Source organism: Chenopodium album, chromosome 15 (genome assembly GCF_948465745.1).
Source record: "Chenopodium album chromosome 15, dcCheAlbu1.1, whole genome shotgun sequence".
Taxonomy (NCBI): Eukaryota; Viridiplantae; Streptophyta; class Magnoliopsida; order Caryophyllales; family Amaranthaceae; genus Chenopodium; species Chenopodium album.
Window position 1 is genome coordinate 40,720,674 of NC_137848.1, and position 18,013 is coordinate 40,738,686.

Here is an 18,013-nt window from a genome sequence, read left to right on the forward strand (position 1 = left end):
TAGCAAGGGTTTGAGTGAACTCAAGTATCTTTGTGATTTTATAGCAAGGGTTTGAGTGAACTCTTAGAGAGAGAGAGAGAGAGGCACAACTGATTGAGTTGTGGGGGACTTTGGTTCGTAGAGGAACTAAGGTCAAAGAGTCTTAGTTTGTAATAGGTTTTTTCCCTAACATCGATTTAGAGTTTGAGTTAAAATCCCTAGTTGTTGTGGATTTTCTACTTGACTAGGGTCCAGAAGTTTTCAACGTAAAAATCTCTCTTGCAATCTTTTAGTTCCTCACAAAGTAGTTTTAAATTTCGCAAAAACTATAGTAGTTCCCTATACTACAATGAGTCATGAGGAACCGCCTAGTTGTTCAATGTTAAACTTGGTGAAATCCTTTGTCTCTTGAAGGGCAATTACTTTTGCTCTCCATCTTTTGTCTTGGGGAAGACTACGAAGCACCTTTCGTACCTGTTCATAAGTAGGGTTTTCTTTCCAGGAGAAACTAATTCATTTTTGATGTTAGTAAAACATGTAAGCATTTCTTGAATAGTTTCCTTGGGTTGCATTTCAAAACGTTCATATTTAGACATAAACAAATCAATTTTAGAATGTTTAACGTCGTTAGTTCCCTCGTGAGTGATTTGCAATAAATCCCATATTTCTTTTGCGTTTTACCATCCCATGACATGATTGTGTTCATGGGGACCAAGTCAACAATAAAGCACTAGTTTAACAGCTAAAGCATTTATATCCATTTTATCAAAGTCTTCTTTATCAAACTCGGACATATGTTTAGGAATTACTTCATTCTCATCGTTGGTTTTGGTGACTTCGAAATCACCAAACTCGATTACTCTAAACTTGGTAATTCTCTGCCTTGGTAAATTTTTCCATTTGATTCTTCCTTGTTGTATTCATAAAGCCCTAACGAGTGAGGATCTCGGAGGCAAGATGAATCATCACGAGAAACTCGAAGAAGGTTACTCAACACAAGGACCTCCCATGGTCAACGGGAAGATTTACAGTTATTGGAAGAATCAAATGAAAATATTTATATAGGCGGATAATAACCAAGTTTGGGGAGTAATCGAAGTTAGTAATTTCGAATTCATCAAAACCAACAATGAGAACGAGGTAATTCCCAAACCTATGTCTGATTTTGATAAAGAAGACTTTGGTAAAATTGAGATAAATGCTTTAGCGGTTAAACTGTTTTATTATTGACTTGGTCCCCATGAACACAATCATGTCATGGGATGGAAGAACGCAAAAGAAATATGGGATTTATTGCAAGTCACTCACAAGGGAACTAACAAGGTTAAACGTTCTAAGATTGATCTCTTAATGTCTAAATATGAACTTTTTGAAATTCAACCCAAGGAAGCTATTCAAGAAATGCTTACATGTTTTACTAACATTAAAAATGAATTAGTTTCTCTTGGAAAGAAAATCCCTACTTATGAACAGGTTTGGAAGGTACTTCGTAGTCTTCCCCAAGATAAAAGATGGAGAACAAAAGTAATTCTCTTTCAAGAGACGAAGGATTTCACCAAGTTCAACATTGAACAACTAGTTGGTTCCCTCATGAATTATTGTAGAATAGGGAACTACTATAGTTTTTGCGGAATTTAAAATTATTTTGCGATAAACTAAAAGATTGCACAAAAGATCTTTACGTGGAAAACTTCTTGGCCCTAGTCAAGAAGAAAAACCACAACCACTAGGTGTTTTAATCAAATTCTTAATCAATAATAGGGCAACAACCCTATTATAAACTAAGACTCTTTGACCTTGGTTCCTCTACGAATAAAAGTCCCTCATAACTGATCCCTCAATTAGTTGTGCTTCTCAACTCTTTCTAACTCTCCTCTTAACTTCACTCAAAGTTTTTTTCTTTCTAAGAGTTCACTCAAACCCTTACCCCAAATTACAACTCAATTACAAAACTCTAATATAAATCACAAAGACACTTTTAGACTCAAGTGGAATAAATTCTCTTATAACAAGATTAGATTTGCTAGAAAGGAAGCGTTATATACAGGGTAAGAAATATATCCACTAAGTAGTTAAGTTGGTTTCCTTTATCTCCATGTTCCTGAACGTGAGGAGCACATAGAAGTGAATTCTTGCACTACAAGTGAAAGCTACTAACCCACGTTTTTTTCAACTTTCTTTTAATGCTTCCTTAATTTGTTCTCCCTCCACTCTTTTTGGTTCCCCTTAGATTTTATCTTTTATTCTTTTCTTACTCTTATGTTTCCTCTTATATTTTAGTTTTTTCTTTTTATCTCCCTTCTCACATCATCCACCACAACTTCCTTCAAAATTTTCTTATTCCCTTCTGCCATAAACCTAGTTTTCCCATCAACAACACAGATTTTCATTAGATTAGAGTTAAGGGTTGAAGGTAGTGTTTAGGCTTATAGTTGAGAGCTTCATATCCTTCAAATTTGATACCAAAACTATCAAACAAGGAAGTGAGGAGATTAGCATATCCCACTTTATGATTTTTTGGTTTATTGTGGCTTAGATGTTGAAGCATAAGGGATGGAAAGTTAACTGGGATTTTGTTTTCTAGGAGGTAAATTAGAACAGCATCTCGATGGTTTGCGAGATTCAGATGTTGGGTACGAGGGATTATGGCTTGCCATACAAACAAAAACAATAATTTTTGCAGAGGGAAACTTTTTTTGTGATTTGTTTGACATTTAATAGGATTACCACCAATTGATTTTACCATATCTTTGACTAAGACACCTTCACTTTCACTGTTAAAGTTTGTTCCAATAAAATATTAGTCATACCCTTCATTTGGAGTACCGAATATAGTGCTCAAATAATCGGCATCGAAAGAAATTGCAACATTCTTCGCCTTACTTCTTGCAACACCATTTTGAAACTTCCAATTTGCACATAATTCTTTCAATGCTTCATGAACTAAGATGTTATCATAGCAATCACTAAATAATTTAACCCATTTTTGTGCTTCTAAAATTTCAAAGTATTTACATGCAATACACCACTTAAGATTGATCTAGTACTTGGGTATTGAAGCAAGTCGATTTCAGAAATATGGCATTTCTTGCCATCAATTCCTTCCCCGTACATACTTCCCCTAGTTCCTCCCACTCCGGTTTCTCCTCTTTTGCCAATTCCTCCTTCTAGATTCCTCTTCTTCGATCCCCTTTTCGTTGCTACCCCTCTACTGCTCTCCTGAGCCGGCGGCTTTGAGGTTGTCGTCGATTGATGTGATTCTACTTCCATTGGCTTCATAACTTCTTTCATCGAATTTGCCTATGTTTCTCTTACTGTTATTGTCTACAAGCATTGAAGCCTTCTCAAATACCCAAATATCCCTAATGGACATCTCACCAATTCAAAACCCCACACCTACCAAAAATTCGCCAATAGAGGTAGAACAACCTCGATCAGTCAATCAGCGACAACCTCAAAACTGTCGGTCGAGGAGAACTATATGTAAAGGGGCAGCAACGAAAAGGGGATCGAAGAAGAGGAAACTAGAAGGGGAGGAATCGCAAAAGACGAGAAACCGGAGTGGGAGGAACTAGGAGAAGTATGTACGGGGAAGGAATTGATGGCAAGAAACACACGTCATATTGCTCAAATCGACTCGCTTCAATACCCGGGTACTGCATCAATCTTAAGTGGTGTATTGCATGTAAGTACTCTGAAATTTTAGAAATTTTAGAAGCACGAAAATGGGTTAAATTGTTTAGTGATTGCTATGATAACATCTTAGTTTATGAAGCATTGAAATAGCTTCTATCTATTGAGGCTTGTTTATAGTTGGGACAGTGTCAACCCCCATGCTAAACAATGCAGAAGAAAAATATATTACCTGTCGTTTAAGTTGGCGTAGATTGAACACATCTTTCATGCAATGCGAAATATATGACATCAAGTAGGCCGTGTATGCATCTTTAGCTGATTTGTTCAAGTCATAATTATTTGTTACCAAATTCTCCTGCATAACCACACTATGTAAGGTGGTGATTTCATAATCAAAAACAAAAATCGGAAATAGAGTTCAGTACCCAATGAGACTTCACGTTTGCCAGCTTCGTTGCATTGAAAATATACTCTTTTACGGGTACCTCCGCAGTCTGCATCAAAAATTTGCATATTGAGCTTAAGAAGAAGTTGCAGAGTACACATGAAGAACAACTGGAACTTCCTAGCACTCTAGCAGGCTAGCACAACCAAGAACTTAACATAACTGAGGTTTCGGCCCATAGTTTGCAGTCAGCACTCAGTATAATGAAAAATTAAAAGTAGTCTCTTTGGGGTTTATCTCCAAACTATTTCACAAGGATTCATGATTCCTAAAGTTTTTGTCCAACCCACATCCATCTGACTTCACCTTCATCATGTAAACTTTTTTTGAAGAATTCATCATGTAAACTTTAATTATTGCTTATCAAAATATATTCATACCTCCAAATAACTAAGATACTTTAACTCCTCTGGAATCAGGAAGAGCAAAGCATTACCCTTTGCACCTCCCCCACGAGCCATTTGTCCAGCCCTGTATATTTTTTCCTAAAAGAGCCAACATATCAGCTAACCGAATCGAATGAAGCTAGCTATATACAGTAAGTCAGTAAAGTCGCATACCTTTGGGTCAGCTGGAGGATCATACTATACAATCCAATCCTACAAGCAGTCAAGAAATAACAGACAAAACCTGTATTCTGTTAAGATTACAATTCATGTAAGTTACTTACCACAGCAGGAATTTCAAGTCCACGAACAGCGAGATCAGTGCACAAAAGTATGCCTTTTTCTGCTTTGCAGAAGTTTAAAAATGTTGTCACCCTCTTAGTCTTATTTTGCTTCGCGTGGAGATCAAAGCAGTCTATCTCATTATATTTGAAAAGTTCTAAATGGAACTTTACCGAGTCACAGGAAGAAAAGACGACCACAACTTTCTTATTTAGACTCCTCTTCAGAAACGAATAGAGAACAATAAGTGTCTTTAATTTCAATCCAATTAGGTTATGCTGATTGTAATTAACTAATTATGATCATTATTTTTTCTTACATAAAATATATATTAGCATGAAATCACACAAAATTAACCAAAAACAGAATAATAAATGAGAAAAATCAAAGAAAAAATATGATATAATAAGAACTTGAAAACAGAACCTGGGTTATGGATAGATCACTAAAAATTCCAATTATTTCTCATCTTCACCAACATTAATTTCTCTCTTCTCTTCTTCCACTACTTTTACTTCTTCGCCATTTTCAGCTCTCAGCGCGCGGCTGTTTCTGTTCTACCAATTTATGGTTTGAGATACAAATTCCTGCAAATAATTAAAAACCAAATTTAACTCAAATTCTTCGCGATTAATAACACAATGAATTGGAAAATTACAGCAATGTTATAATCTTTCAGTTATTATATGCAATATCCACCTTAATAAAACCCTAAATTGAAATAAATGATTAACAGTAGATTGTGACATTGATATTAGACCTCGAAGGCTCGAAAGTTCAATGGAGAACGGAAAGCTTTCCGACTGTATTGCCTAGCGGCTGTTCAATTCAACCAATGTAACTTACGTAGTAGATATATATATACATATTGGTTAAACAAAAATATACAAGGGTCGGTAATTCGGGTCAACAGGTCAAATTTGAATTTTTCTCGGTAACTTTAGTCTTTAGGTCCGGTTATTTGGGCGGGTCAGAGATTGTCCGCCCTTGATAAAAGGATACTCGCTTCGTTCCTTCTTACTATGTATTTTCGTTTTTTTAAGTTGTTAGATAAATGTCTTTGAGCACGCTTGTCAACACACAATTTATTTTATCGTAGTTATAAATCACAAAAGATAGTCAAAGTGTAGTATGTGGATAATGCAAAACTCAAAGTCTATGAACTAAAAACAGCACGGTGCGACAAGATGTCACGTAGTAACCCCTTAAATAACCTCTCAAGTAACCCCACTTAAGTAACCCCTCTACTAACCCCTCAGTAACCCCCACTTAAATAACCCCTCAAATAACCCCTCAAGTAACCCCACTTAAGTAACCTCCCAAGTAACCCCTCAGTAACCCTTCAAGTAACTAATTTAGTAACCCCTTCAAGTAACCCCCGACCTACCCATCTAGTAACCCCTTAAGTAACCCCTGACCTAGTAACCCTTGATCCACCACCACCCCCAATATGCCACTAGTCCCACCCCCAATACGCCATGCCACCACCACCATACACCGAACCCACAAACAAACATAGATCCCCAACCGAACCCGCAACCAAATCTTAAAAAAAAAAAATTTAAATCGAACAAATACCTTTAAAATTAACAATGGCTTCGAATCTCACTTTAAATATGGCTAAAAAGGCCAAATTCGACCATGAAAATTCTAGATCTAGAGTTTTTATGGCCGAATTTGGCCTTAAAAACCTCTAAGTTGTTTTTCGGCGACAATAACGATAAGCTCCGACCTTGAAAACTCGAACTCAACTTCTCATCAACGATTCAATGATTATCTCTTCATCAAAAAAACTCAAATTTTGGAGAAAAAGAAAAGAGGGGAGAGAGAAAATAGAGAAAGAAGTAACCCCAACTTAGAAGAAGAAAAGAGGAGAGAGAAAAAGGAAGGAGAGAAGAGAAGAAAATGATTTTTTTTTTTTTTTAATATTGTGGCTGGCCGCACGGTGTGGCCAGCCACATATGAAACTTTGCCAACTAAAAAAACATATGAGGTCTTTTTTAAGTCTTGATTTTTATGGTTTATTTCTTAGAATTTGACTATAAAAATTCACTAATAAGGGTGTGTTTTATTCACCTGATTTTCACTTATTTGAACATATCTTATCTTATATAAACTTGAACTTATTAGATCTTATCAAAACTTATTTTAGTTATAATTTGTACTTGAATACCCCTTATAAGAACTCATATTTCCTGAACTGAACTTATATGAACTTATTACGCCTGAAATAAATGAAAACAAGGTGAATAGAATAGATCCTAAACTCCAAAGACTATATTATGTGAGATTTTGTAAAATTTACTTTGAAAATAATTTTCAAAGACTTTTTCCATGCACTCGTATTGATCAATTATTTTCACTATTAATAGTCATATTTGTTCCTATTCGAATTTTAGAAGATAACAAAAGCTTACTCATTCAACAATGGAATTTACGTGCAAGTGGCGCAACCATAGTAATGATAGAGTAAGACTAAGAATTGCTCCTTTTGTTACAAAATATGAAAGCCCAGTTTGATCGGCACATTTTCAACGCAGAACTTTGATCACTATTATCTTTAATTATCATTAAGGGCTTGTTTGGTTGAGCGCCACACACACACACACAAAAAGGGAGAGAGAGTTGAAAATTCATGGGAATTTAGAATTGGGGATTTGTTTGGTTAGCTATAAAAGGTGAAAATAAGTGGAAATTGTAAATTCATGGGTATTCCCAATGCCTACAGAATGTAGGAGTTAAATTACCAAGACCCTCCTTGGTAACTCAAATTTCCATAATTTGCAAATTTCTGCAATTCTTAGGAATTTTCAAGAAATTGAAGGTGTAATTTAATTCCAATCAAATACAATTGCCTATAGGAAATAAGTTCCTATATCAACTAAACAATACCTAAAAAGTTGATAACAATGTGTCTATGAATAATGTACAAGTCAAACCGAGACATTCTTTTGCAATGGAAGTTTTAAAAAACCATGAGATGTAGTGAAAACTAAAAAAATCATAAACAAAATAGCGTAATATTTTTTTAAAAGAACACAAAATCATAACAGTTTAATAGTTTGATTCATAATCAAAAGAGCATGACATGTATTGAAAATAATAATGAACATATAATTAAAACCCAAATAAAATTATAGTTCAATTGCAAATTGTGTAGACTATTGTTTTGATCGGGTTGAAACAATAGTTCGATCCAGCTTAATTTACATTGTTTTCATTATTCAAAACTGAAATCTAATTTGTGGTTGAAATTAATATACAGCTCCTATTAAAAAAATAACTAGTATTTGGGCCGGAAAATGCCCTAGGTCATCACACATGGTTAACCATTAATATACCTTTAATCTATGACTCAATTATCAATTGTTGTAATTGAAATTGCTATTTATATTGTCTTTCACTAAATATTACAAGTAATATATTGTGAAATATCATAAAGTATGACATAGTTTGGTGATAACTAGTAAGACATTAAGTGTTTGAATCATTTGAATTGTAGGTCGCGTGTTCAAATTTTGTAACATGTGTCACTTATTTTGCTTGGCAGTATAGTTCATCATGATTAGCTACATTTTGTTTTCCTCCTTTATTTTGGCAAACTAACAAAACGCATAACAAAACGCATAGTTTCAGTACCAGTGGAAGTGCACAATGAGGATGGTGGGAAACAAATAGCTTCATGAAGGTGCAACTAATCACCTAACACTTCTGAACAAATCATCACTAGAAAAACTTGTTTTGAAATTTGAACAAGAATTTGTTCGATTGGATTTAGTTGCCACAAGTTGACTCACAAAATTTAACACACAAGTTCCATAGGAGACCATCTTAAGATTTCTCTCTTTAAAGTTGATTTCTTTCTCTTCACATATACTCTCTCCTCCGCAGGATGAAAATGGTAACCGAGAGAGAAATTAGGAGAATGACTGAGACGAAGCCTAGGCAAGAGCGTCATCAATGTCTAGAAGAATTTGCCAAAAGTTTAAACTAAAACAAAAATTAAATATCAAGATATTGCAATAGAAATTCTTCAGACAATTAATTCAATAAGCTTCTTTCACGGATAAAAAATAACACTTGGTGTTTAATGTCCAAGACCAGTATTAGCTACTGTAGAAATGTTACAGACTATACGCAGAAGACTCAAAATTGCCAACATGACACATCTTCAAAGTAATTAGTAAAAAAACAAGAACAAATTCTGTTATGAAAGTTTTCTAATACCTAACAAATTGCCTAGTATCATCTCCACCTCGCTTCCCATAAGGATTGCTTTCATTAAACCTCCCTTCAATTTTACGGCTTTTCTTCCTAAACTTTGAAGCACTGCTGTCTAGTTTGATATCTAACTTTGGTGGGCAAGAAAAGCAGAATGAAGTAGCTACCGCCTGCACAAGTGGAGAAATATGTTATCTCAAAATAATAGATAATGGCTATCGGATCTATAGGAAAATCGAGCCACGTTATCTTACAAACAGTAAGCATTGGCTTTAATTCATATCTTACCATCCGTAATGAAATACCCTTTAACTGATATATGAGTGTGTTTTTATTAAAGTATCAACCATTTAACCCCCATGCTAAACAATACAGAAGAAAAAAAAAATTTTACCTGTAGATCGAGTTGGTGTACATTGAACACATCTTTCATGGAATGCGAGTTATATGACAATATGTAGGCTCTGTATGCATCTTTAGCTGACTTGTTCAAGTAATAATTATTTGTAACCAATTTCTCCTGCAAATTTCACAATGTAAGGTGGTGCTTTCATAATTGGAAACAAAAATAACAGAAATAGGAAGACTCAGTACCAGATGCGACTGCACATTTGCCAGCTTCTTTGTATCAAAATCATACTCTTTCACAGGAACCTTCTCACTCTGCATTAAAAACATATTGAGCTAGATATAAGGGGGCAGCATACACATGAACAAACAAATGGGTCCCTACCTAGCAGGCTAGCACAACCAAGAACTAAACATAACTAAAGCTTTCTGCTCCACGTTTGCAGTCAGCACTCAGTGTAATAAAAACTTAAGAAAGGCTCTCGGGGGTTCATTTCCAAATTATCTCACAAAGATTCATGATTCATCTTACTTCACTTTCATCATAGAAACTTTAATTATTGCTTTTCGGATATATTCATACCTTCAAATAACTAAGGAACTGCAACTCTTCTGGAATCAGGAAAAGCAAAGCATTACCCTTTGCACCTTCCCCACGAGCTGTTCGTCCAACCCTATGAATATATTCCTAAAAGGGACAACATATCAGCTAACCAGGCAGCATGAAGCAGCTATTCAATGGGGGGAGGAGCTCAAGTCAGCAAATTCAAATACCTTGGGGTCATCTGGAGGATCATACTGCACAATCCAATCCTACAAAAAAGCCAAGAATATAACAGACCACTCATCCGTAAGTGCTGTTGCTAAGCCAAAACCTGTATTCTGAAGAGATTGCAGTAATTCATGTAAGAACAGGATATAAGACACTAACCACAGCAGGAATATCAAGTCCACGAGCAGCAACATCAGTGCACAAAAGTATGCCTTTTTCTGCTTTGCAAAAGTCAAAAAATGTTGTTGTCCTCTTGGTCTGCTTTTGCTTCCCATGGATATCTAGACAGTCTATCTGAATATATCTGAAGAGTTCTGAATGGAATTTCACTGAGTTGCAGGAAGAAAAGAAGACCATGACTTTCTTATTCAGATTCCTCTTCAGAAACGAATAGAGAAGGATAAGTCTCTTATCACTGGGAATAACACAATAGCCCTGCTGTAGTCCTTCGTTGGTAACCTATGATAACCAGCATCCAATAAATTATTCTTTATAAAAAACCAATGATGACAAATACAAATAATGAAAGATGCACCATCAATAACCAGTTTACTTACCCTTCTCCTGCCCTCATCAACATCAATGTAGATAGGAGTAGACTGGAACGACAAGCGTGCAAGGTCCTCCACCTACGTACCAAAAAATTTATATCACTTACTCAGTATCCCAACACCCCTCTCCCCCCTTAACCCTGCCCTTTATCCTGAACAGAAGTAAGGAATATTACAGAAAATTGAGAGCTACCTTCTGGGTTTGAGTGGCTGAAAAAAGAGCTGTTTGACGTTCCTGTATGCCAGAAATATTTCGATCAAAATATTAATTTCAGAAACTTCACAGCCTTGATGAAGACAGAAAGGAGCATAAAGTTGGCATCACACATACGATTCCAAGAACAACAAAGTGGAAAACCAGTATCTAAAGGCACTAAAACATCACAAAAGAAGATAATCCATCCCAAACACTATAAAACTCAAGCTCAATCATATCAACTGTTCATATCAGCTGTTCATACTAAATGGAAACAACTTGCAAAACAAAAGAAGTATACTTATGGATTACATATACCTTCACATTATATCAAGGAAAATGATATATACAACAATAAGGGCTAGCTATAAGAGGATAAAAGTAGAATTATTATGATTAAAATTAACATTTAAAACACATATCAATGTGTGATTTTGTCACATATTCTTAAACTCAACAATAAGAAATATATACGATGCTCATAATTAGCCCTTACTCCCTTAGGGCTACGTATATCATAACCATTAAATAAAGGTAAACTTTTGTTTATAAAGTACCAGCTTTCCTTCTTCCAAAATGCTACGAGTTTTATCATACTTTCCAATTTTCCACATTATCAAATTTGCAACAGACATAAATGACATGAATATTATTTCCCTCCTTCATGCACATAAGCACATTGCCACTATATTTCTACGAACAGCTAATTGTATATATAACTTGTTTGAGGACACAGGGAGTATCAACCCCGCATGAAATATTAAAACTTTAAAAGCAAATTTCTGACCTTTGGCAAAAGCTTTATGATCTGCCTCATTTCTTCTTCAAAATTAGCTTCCAGAATCCTGTCAGCTTCATCAATAACCAAGCACTGCAAGCATAAAATATTAAAGATGTCAATGCCCTAGTAAAGACAAGCATAATAATTGATACTAAAGAAATGCTTTTTAAGGATATATTGCAGATTACTTTCCAACACTTTCAAGACCTGGATAGGAATGTAAGGAAATCCCCAAATTATAGCTCCTCTTACACAATGATTTTGAATGCATTCAGCAAATATGAACACCGAGAATTGATTACTAGGTTAAGTGAACATTCTTTACTACATTACATCAACATCAAATGTCCTTAAATATTACAGTGATGTACAGAATTGCATTCACATAGGCTATGCTCAATTCACCTTATTTCAACATATATTTGCTTATTTAAAAATTGATCAAATCAGACCATACCTGTTTAGTTGCCTTTGCTTACTGCAAAATATCTTTGATTCCGTAATTTTTAATAAAAATAATATATAAAAATCTATATATAGAAATTACACATTAATTATTTGATGAATTTTTTCTCAAGGAATAGTGTACAAATAAGGTCAAGGTTCAGTCAAATAAATAAATCAAATCAAGATCAGGTCATCAGATCACAGAAAAAAGTTTGAAGTATTATACAAAAGCCCATGTTTCATGTATATTTGATATGAATGCTATAAATCACCTTCAAGTTTTTGAATATGAACCCCTTAGTATTTTGAAGATGGTCAAGAAGTCGTCCAGGAGTTGCCACTAAAAGATTAACACCTTTTGTGAGTCGTTCTGCTTCTCCCCTTCGGCCTGCACCACCAATCACCAAGCCAAGGGTTTGTGAATGATGCTTCAGAAGGTCTTTAGCAACAGCGTGTGACTGCATCATTGACACAACAAGTCAACTGAAACTGCCCAAGAGGGTTTAAAGCAGAGTAAACAAATGAAAGCAAGTCCTACATCCATGTAAACTACAGACCATCACTTAAAAAAGGGGAACAAGAAAATGGGCCGCAGTCAACAGAAATGAGGGAAAGAGATTTACCTGAATAGCAAGCTCCCTTGTTGGACAAATAACAACAACGCCAACACCATTGCGAGGAGTAAAACGAGTCTGGTGCAACAATTCGACAGCTGGAATAAGAAAAGCAAGGGTCTTTCCAGAACCAGTCCTCGCAGCTCCCAGCACATCTTTGCCTTCCAAGAGAGGAGGTATAGCTCTAGCTTGAATCTGTAAACATAGTAAAGCAAATAGCATAAGCTAACCGAGAATATTAAATTCAAACTACCATCAATTGAACTTGCATTATAGGATTCTAAGGGTATTTGTTGACCAATTCACAGAATGTTCTCCAACTTATCACAGTCTACTAAAATGCAAGCTTTTACAAGCAAGGAATTTCAGAATCGATTAAATAACTTCCGTGCTACTTGCCAATAATCATCCCTTCACAAAAAAACCATTTCGTTCATTTAGCAATATCGCGCTTCACTTTAACAATATAGCTAGCTATCATGCAAACATTGCCGCGCATTTTATGAACCATCTCCACCGTTCTTTCTCGATGTTAGACAACTTAAAAGGATGAAGTCCAAGTCCTCATTCAATCTACATCACCTCATCCTCATTCTTTAAACAAGGCCAATCTAAGTTCTACGTTCATCATTGAGAAACCAGTCTCCAAATTTCGATTTTCGAAAGCAAATTATAATTTAAATTACATATAACCCCTTTCCGGCATAAAATTCCAAAACCATCCACAAAAATAACCCATTTATACTAATTAAAATCACATGTGCTTCAATTGCAATCCAATTTGACTAACATAAAAATTTGCTTAAAACCCTACAAAATCAATCAAAAACATTCAAAATGAAATAATAAGAAGAGAACCTGGGTCATGTTGGAGAACCCAATATCCTTGATAGCATTTTTAGTAGGCTCAGAAACTGGTAGAGCAAAGAAGGGTTGATCACTCATAATTCCAATCCCACTACTCTTTTTCTTCTTCTTTTTCTTCTCAATCTTCTCAACTTCACTGCCATTATTTTCTCTCTCCTCTTCTTCCACTTGTTCTGCTTGTACTTCTTCATCATCACTTTCAGCCCTCAATTCGTCGGCGCACGGCCGTTTTCGTCCTACCATTGTAGGGTAATTTTAAGGAATTCCTGCAACAAATAGCAACCAAATTCGAATCATATTCTACTCGATTAAGAATATGAACATAAAATTTTAGCGCAAAGTTCTAATCTTTAAGTAATTATATTAGCAATAGTTCGATAATCCACCATAAAGAACACGAATTTGAATCAAATTAACGATTAACAGTGTATTGTGAAATTGTTGTTCGACATTGTAAGATGCTTCAATGGAGGATAGAAAGCTCACCAAAAATATTCTGCTGCTTGTTAGAGTGAGGGAGGGATGATGGAGGGCCTGGATGCTAGGTCTAAATAATTAGGGTTTGGTTTTGTTTTTGGGTAATCTATATCTACACCCTTTAAAAACGTTACTCCAATGTTTTACACTTTTACTTAGTTGCTAATAGCTACACCCCCTCTAGACAAAACTACCTACACCCCCTCACTAAATTACTATATAGCCCTTATCCTTCCCTCTACAACCCTTCCTCACTAACTGCACAATACCTAAAAAAAATAACCATTTTAAATATTTTCTCTCTCTACAACCTTCTTCATCATCAATTTGTCTAAACTTTCTCTCTCATCAAAACCAAATAATTCGAACAATATGACACTAAAATTACTCCAAATTACTTCAAAATACTACAAATGTCTAACATTCACGAAAAAATTCTTCAATCGCAACAACATTTTGAGAAAGAGTTAGTAATTTGTTCAAATAAAGTACAATTTTTGTGCATATTTAAACCCTACTTTTTCAATTTTAATTTGCAATTATATGTTGTTAAACATAATCTGCTATGATTAAACTTATTTTTATGCAAAAATGATTAAAATCTACTATATTTTGTGCTATTTTCCAATTTTTTTTGTTTACAAATTTTGCGTTACATATGTAAAAATCATAAGGAATTATGAAATTGTTTGCCATTGAAAAATGAGTATAGAGTATAATCATGTTAATTTTTGAATTAGTTGAGTTTCGTAGAATTAATGAGATTTAATTATTTTATATTGAAAATGACTTTTTGGTAAATGTTCATTTTCGTTTTGATAGATGTTCATTATGATATTAATATATGATCATTTACATTCTTACCTTAGATCTACTAGAGTTCATTTTTGAGAGAAGATTACCAAAGTTTTGTTTATGATCTTTAAATATTAATGAATGTTTACTGGTATTTAAACAAATGTTTATTTGAATGTAAATACGTACATGTTCATTCTCGTATTGAAAATATGCACATAGACTATAATAATACATGTTTAACTTCATATTAAATTATATGCTCATGAGCTTCATTTGAATATTATATTACATACATTTTAACTCTAATATTGATAGATGTTTATTCAAATTGGATACAGATATTCATTTGGATATGTGTATATTCACACATATATTAATGTATGTTCATTCACATGTTAAAAAATGTTCAAAAATAAATTATATATATATATATATATATATATATTGTTCATTCATCATAAACTTTTGATGATTCTATTTTAAAATATAATTCAATCTTATGGTATTTTGACGTATTGAATTGTTATTATTAATGGCCATTTACATTTATATATATATTCATTTGAATTTTTTATATATGTATTTTTTCATATTAATAAATGTTCATTTATATTATATATGTTTTCATTTTCATATTGAAATATTTTTATATATTTATACTATGTTCATTTCTGAATTTGTAATTATTATTAATGCGTAAATGTTCAATTTTGAATCCTTAGATTTAACGTACTTTTGTTTGGAATGTGCTGTTATAAATTTTTTTTTTTTTGAAAAAAACTTGATCGATCTCTTATTGTACAGGATAAGCAAGTAAGGACGTTGAAGGCGACAAATATCTTGTGCTCATATTATATATTTCATGGAAAACACACACATATATATTAGAGGTGCAACAAGGAGGATATACATATATAAACTTTATTATACCAAATGTAACAAAGAATGTTCATTTAACAAGACACATATGTACATTTAGTTCACTTTCATGTTTATGAAACAATTATTACATGTAATAGTATAGTTATATAGAAATGCGTTATTATTGTAATTAAATTAAATTTATTTTATATTGAAAATTATTTTTTAACAACGTTTTATTTAAATAAGTAGAATTTTAAGACGTATGTATTTGTATACATCTTACTAGCTATGAGACTAACACATAGCTCTTGAAATGAACATTTGACGATATAAAAATGAACATTTGTTGAAACACGAATAAATAAAAATGAACATTAGATGATGCAATACTTCTTATAATAAAAATGATTTGAACGCAATAATCCTTATAAATAAATTTTCTCTCATTTTTATTTATAGAAAATTCTTAAAATTCAATTTAGAAAATATATTAATTTGAACAAAAACTCCTTGTTATAAAATGAACATCTAATGATACATAAATGAACATTTACCAATACAAAAATGAACATGTTATAAAAATTTGCAGGAAATTCATAAATGAAAAGGGGCGGTGGCGGGGCACGAGCGAAGGTGGGAGGGGTGCAGGCAGTGTTCCCTGCCGTGGGGTGTAGGTAAAAATTTGTATGTTTTACTCGGTACTTCAATTTTTCACGGTTTTCAAAACTTGTATTAAAATAGATTTATCTCCAATTTTTCACGGTTTTCAAAACGCGTATTAAAATAGATTTATCTCCACGGCCGAAAAAAGGAAAGTGGAGCAAGTATTTAAAAACAGAGGGAGTATAAAAACCCATCTCTAAAAGAACGACCTTTTTGGCCAAATTTTATTTCTAAAACTAGATTAAGTCCCGTGTCATGCACGAGTTTAACAAAATATTATAAATTTATAATGAATTATAATGTTAACGTAATTCAAAACCTACCAAAAAATAATCCTCATATTTTTAAATAAATTTGGAAAGATTTTAATAATTTATACTCGGAATTGAGCTTTGAATCCGGATTATACCAAAGGTAGAACACCAAAAAAACAAAGTAAAAGATGTAGAAAAATACTTTATACAAAAAAAAAATATGTGAATATTTTTTTAGGAAATGAATCACAGTTATAGAAGTGAATCACAATTATATAAAGAAATGAATATTTTTTTTAAGAAGTGAATAAAAAAAACAAAGAAAAAAGTTTTGGAGGGAAAAAAAACAACACCAAGAAGTGATACGTGTTATTCTTGGTATCTGTTTTAGTATTATGTTATGTAACTGATACTCATCCAATTTGCATTCAAATACTTGTGCAAAATTAACTTCCCCATGTAAATTTTGTCTTTTTTATGTACGTTTATTACTTTCTCTCTCTACTTTTTTGCAAATCCCATGTAAATTTCCCTTTTCAATGTACTTTTATTATATTTCTCATATACACTTGTACTTCCAACTTAAGTTTCTTAATACCCGTGAAAACTCCCCAAAAGGGTCATTTGTTTAGGGACGAAGGGAGTACAATGAAACTGAAAGAGCAACTAGTTTCCAAAAGGGGGTTGAATTGAGTACGTAGTACAATGGTGAATTTATTAAAAAATTTCTCGAATAAATTAAAGGTGAATCAGTAGAAAGTAGTTCATGCTAAATGAAAATAGAAACAGTGCAAGAAACAATAAGAACACATAGATTTACTTAGATTCAACTTAATCGAGAGCTTTCGTCCTACCTATCCTATTTAGGCCCCATTCACTTCACCTTATTTTTGCTGAACTGAAATCATTTTTACTGACCTGAAATTAATTTTACTGGACTTAAATTATTTTTACTGAACTGAAATTAATTTTATTGAACTGAAATTATTTTTGCTGAGCTGAAATAATTTTTACTGATTTTCTTTTATATTTGTTCTTTAAGTTTACTGATTTTTACTGAACTGAAATTATTTTTGCTGAACTGAACTTATTTTATAGAACTGAAATTAATTTTACTAAACTGAAATTGTTTTTACTAAACTGAAATTATTTTTACTGAATATTATATTTTTCAAGGTGAAGTGAATAGGACTTTACTCTTATAACAAAAGCAATTATGATGATGGTTCGCTTAACTCAAGCTAAACAATCCCAACACTTAGGACCTGTTCTGATTTACTGAACTGAACTGAATGGAGCTGAGCTGAATTGAATAGAGCTGAATGAATATTTTATGAGAGAAGGAAATTAGGAGCTGAACTGAATTGATTGGAGCTAAACTGAACTGAACTGATTGGAGCTGAACTAAACTGAACTGAAGTTAAGATGAAGA

General features: G+C 33.3%; 2 protein-coding genes across 2 annotated transcripts; both read right to left on the reverse strand.

Moving 5' to 3' along the window:
• Window positions 1-3,503: 3,503 nt before the first annotated feature.
• LOC145581165 (DEAD-box ATP-dependent RNA helicase 27-like) lies at window positions 3,504-8,686 on the reverse strand. Its single transcript, XM_081638224.1, has 7 exons — window positions 8,540-8,686; window positions 4,731-4,949; window positions 4,621-4,644; window positions 4,441-4,545; window positions 4,041-4,109; window positions 3,845-3,970; window positions 3,504-3,728 (listed from the first exon to the last, which is right to left on the reverse strand). The coding sequence occupies exons 1-7, from the start codon at window positions 8,684-8,686 to the stop codon at window positions 3,504-3,506; spliced, it is 915 nt and encodes a 304-aa protein (XP_081494350.1).
• An 81-nt stretch (window positions 8,687-8,767) lies between these two features.
• On the reverse strand, window positions 8,768-14,147 carry LOC145582229 (DEAD-box ATP-dependent RNA helicase 27-like). Its single transcript, XM_081639233.1, has 13 exons — window positions 14,012-14,147; window positions 13,517-13,791; window positions 12,668-12,853; window positions 12,317-12,502; window positions 11,604-11,687; window positions 10,814-10,855; window positions 10,627-10,698; window positions 10,229-10,528; window positions 10,072-10,110; window positions 9,881-9,985; window positions 9,544-9,612; window positions 9,344-9,469; window positions 8,768-9,119 (listed from the first exon to the last, which is right to left on the reverse strand). Exons 2-13 carry the CDS (start codon window positions 13,766-13,768, stop codon window positions 8,949-8,951), a joined length of 1,632 nt encoding a protein of 543 aa, XP_081495359.1. The 5' UTR covers window positions 13,769-13,791; window positions 14,012-14,147; the 3' UTR covers window positions 8,768-8,948.
• Window positions 14,148-18,013: the final 3,866 nt, after the last annotated feature.

Excerpts from the sequence above, each read along its gene's own strand:
- LOC145581165 (XM_081638224.1), bottom strand. The coding sequence starts at position 8,686 with ATGACGCTCTTGCCTAGGCTTCGTCTCAGTCATTCTCCTAATTTCTCT. Across the intron at positions 4,645-4,730 it reads GACTTGAAATTCCTGCTGTG|TATGATCCTCCAGCTGACCC; the intron begins GTAAGTAACTTA and ends TGGATTGTATAG. Across the intron at positions 4,110-4,440 it reads AGTATCTTAGTTATTTGGAG|ACTGCGGAGGTACCCGTAAA; the intron begins GTATGAATATAT and ends TTTTTGATGCAG.
- LOC145582229 (XM_081639233.1), bottom strand. The coding sequence starts at position 13,768 with ATGGTAGGACGAAAACGGCCGTGCGCCGACGAATTGAGGGCTGAAAGT. Across the intron at positions 12,503-12,667 it reads CAAGGGAGCTTGCTATTCAG|TCACACGCTGTTGCTAAAGA; the intron begins GTAAATCTCTTT and ends TCAATGATGCAG. Across the intron at positions 9,470-9,543 it reads CAAATGTGCAGTCGCATCTG|GAGAAATTGGTTACAAATAA; the intron begins GTACTGAGTCTT and ends TGAAATTTGCAG.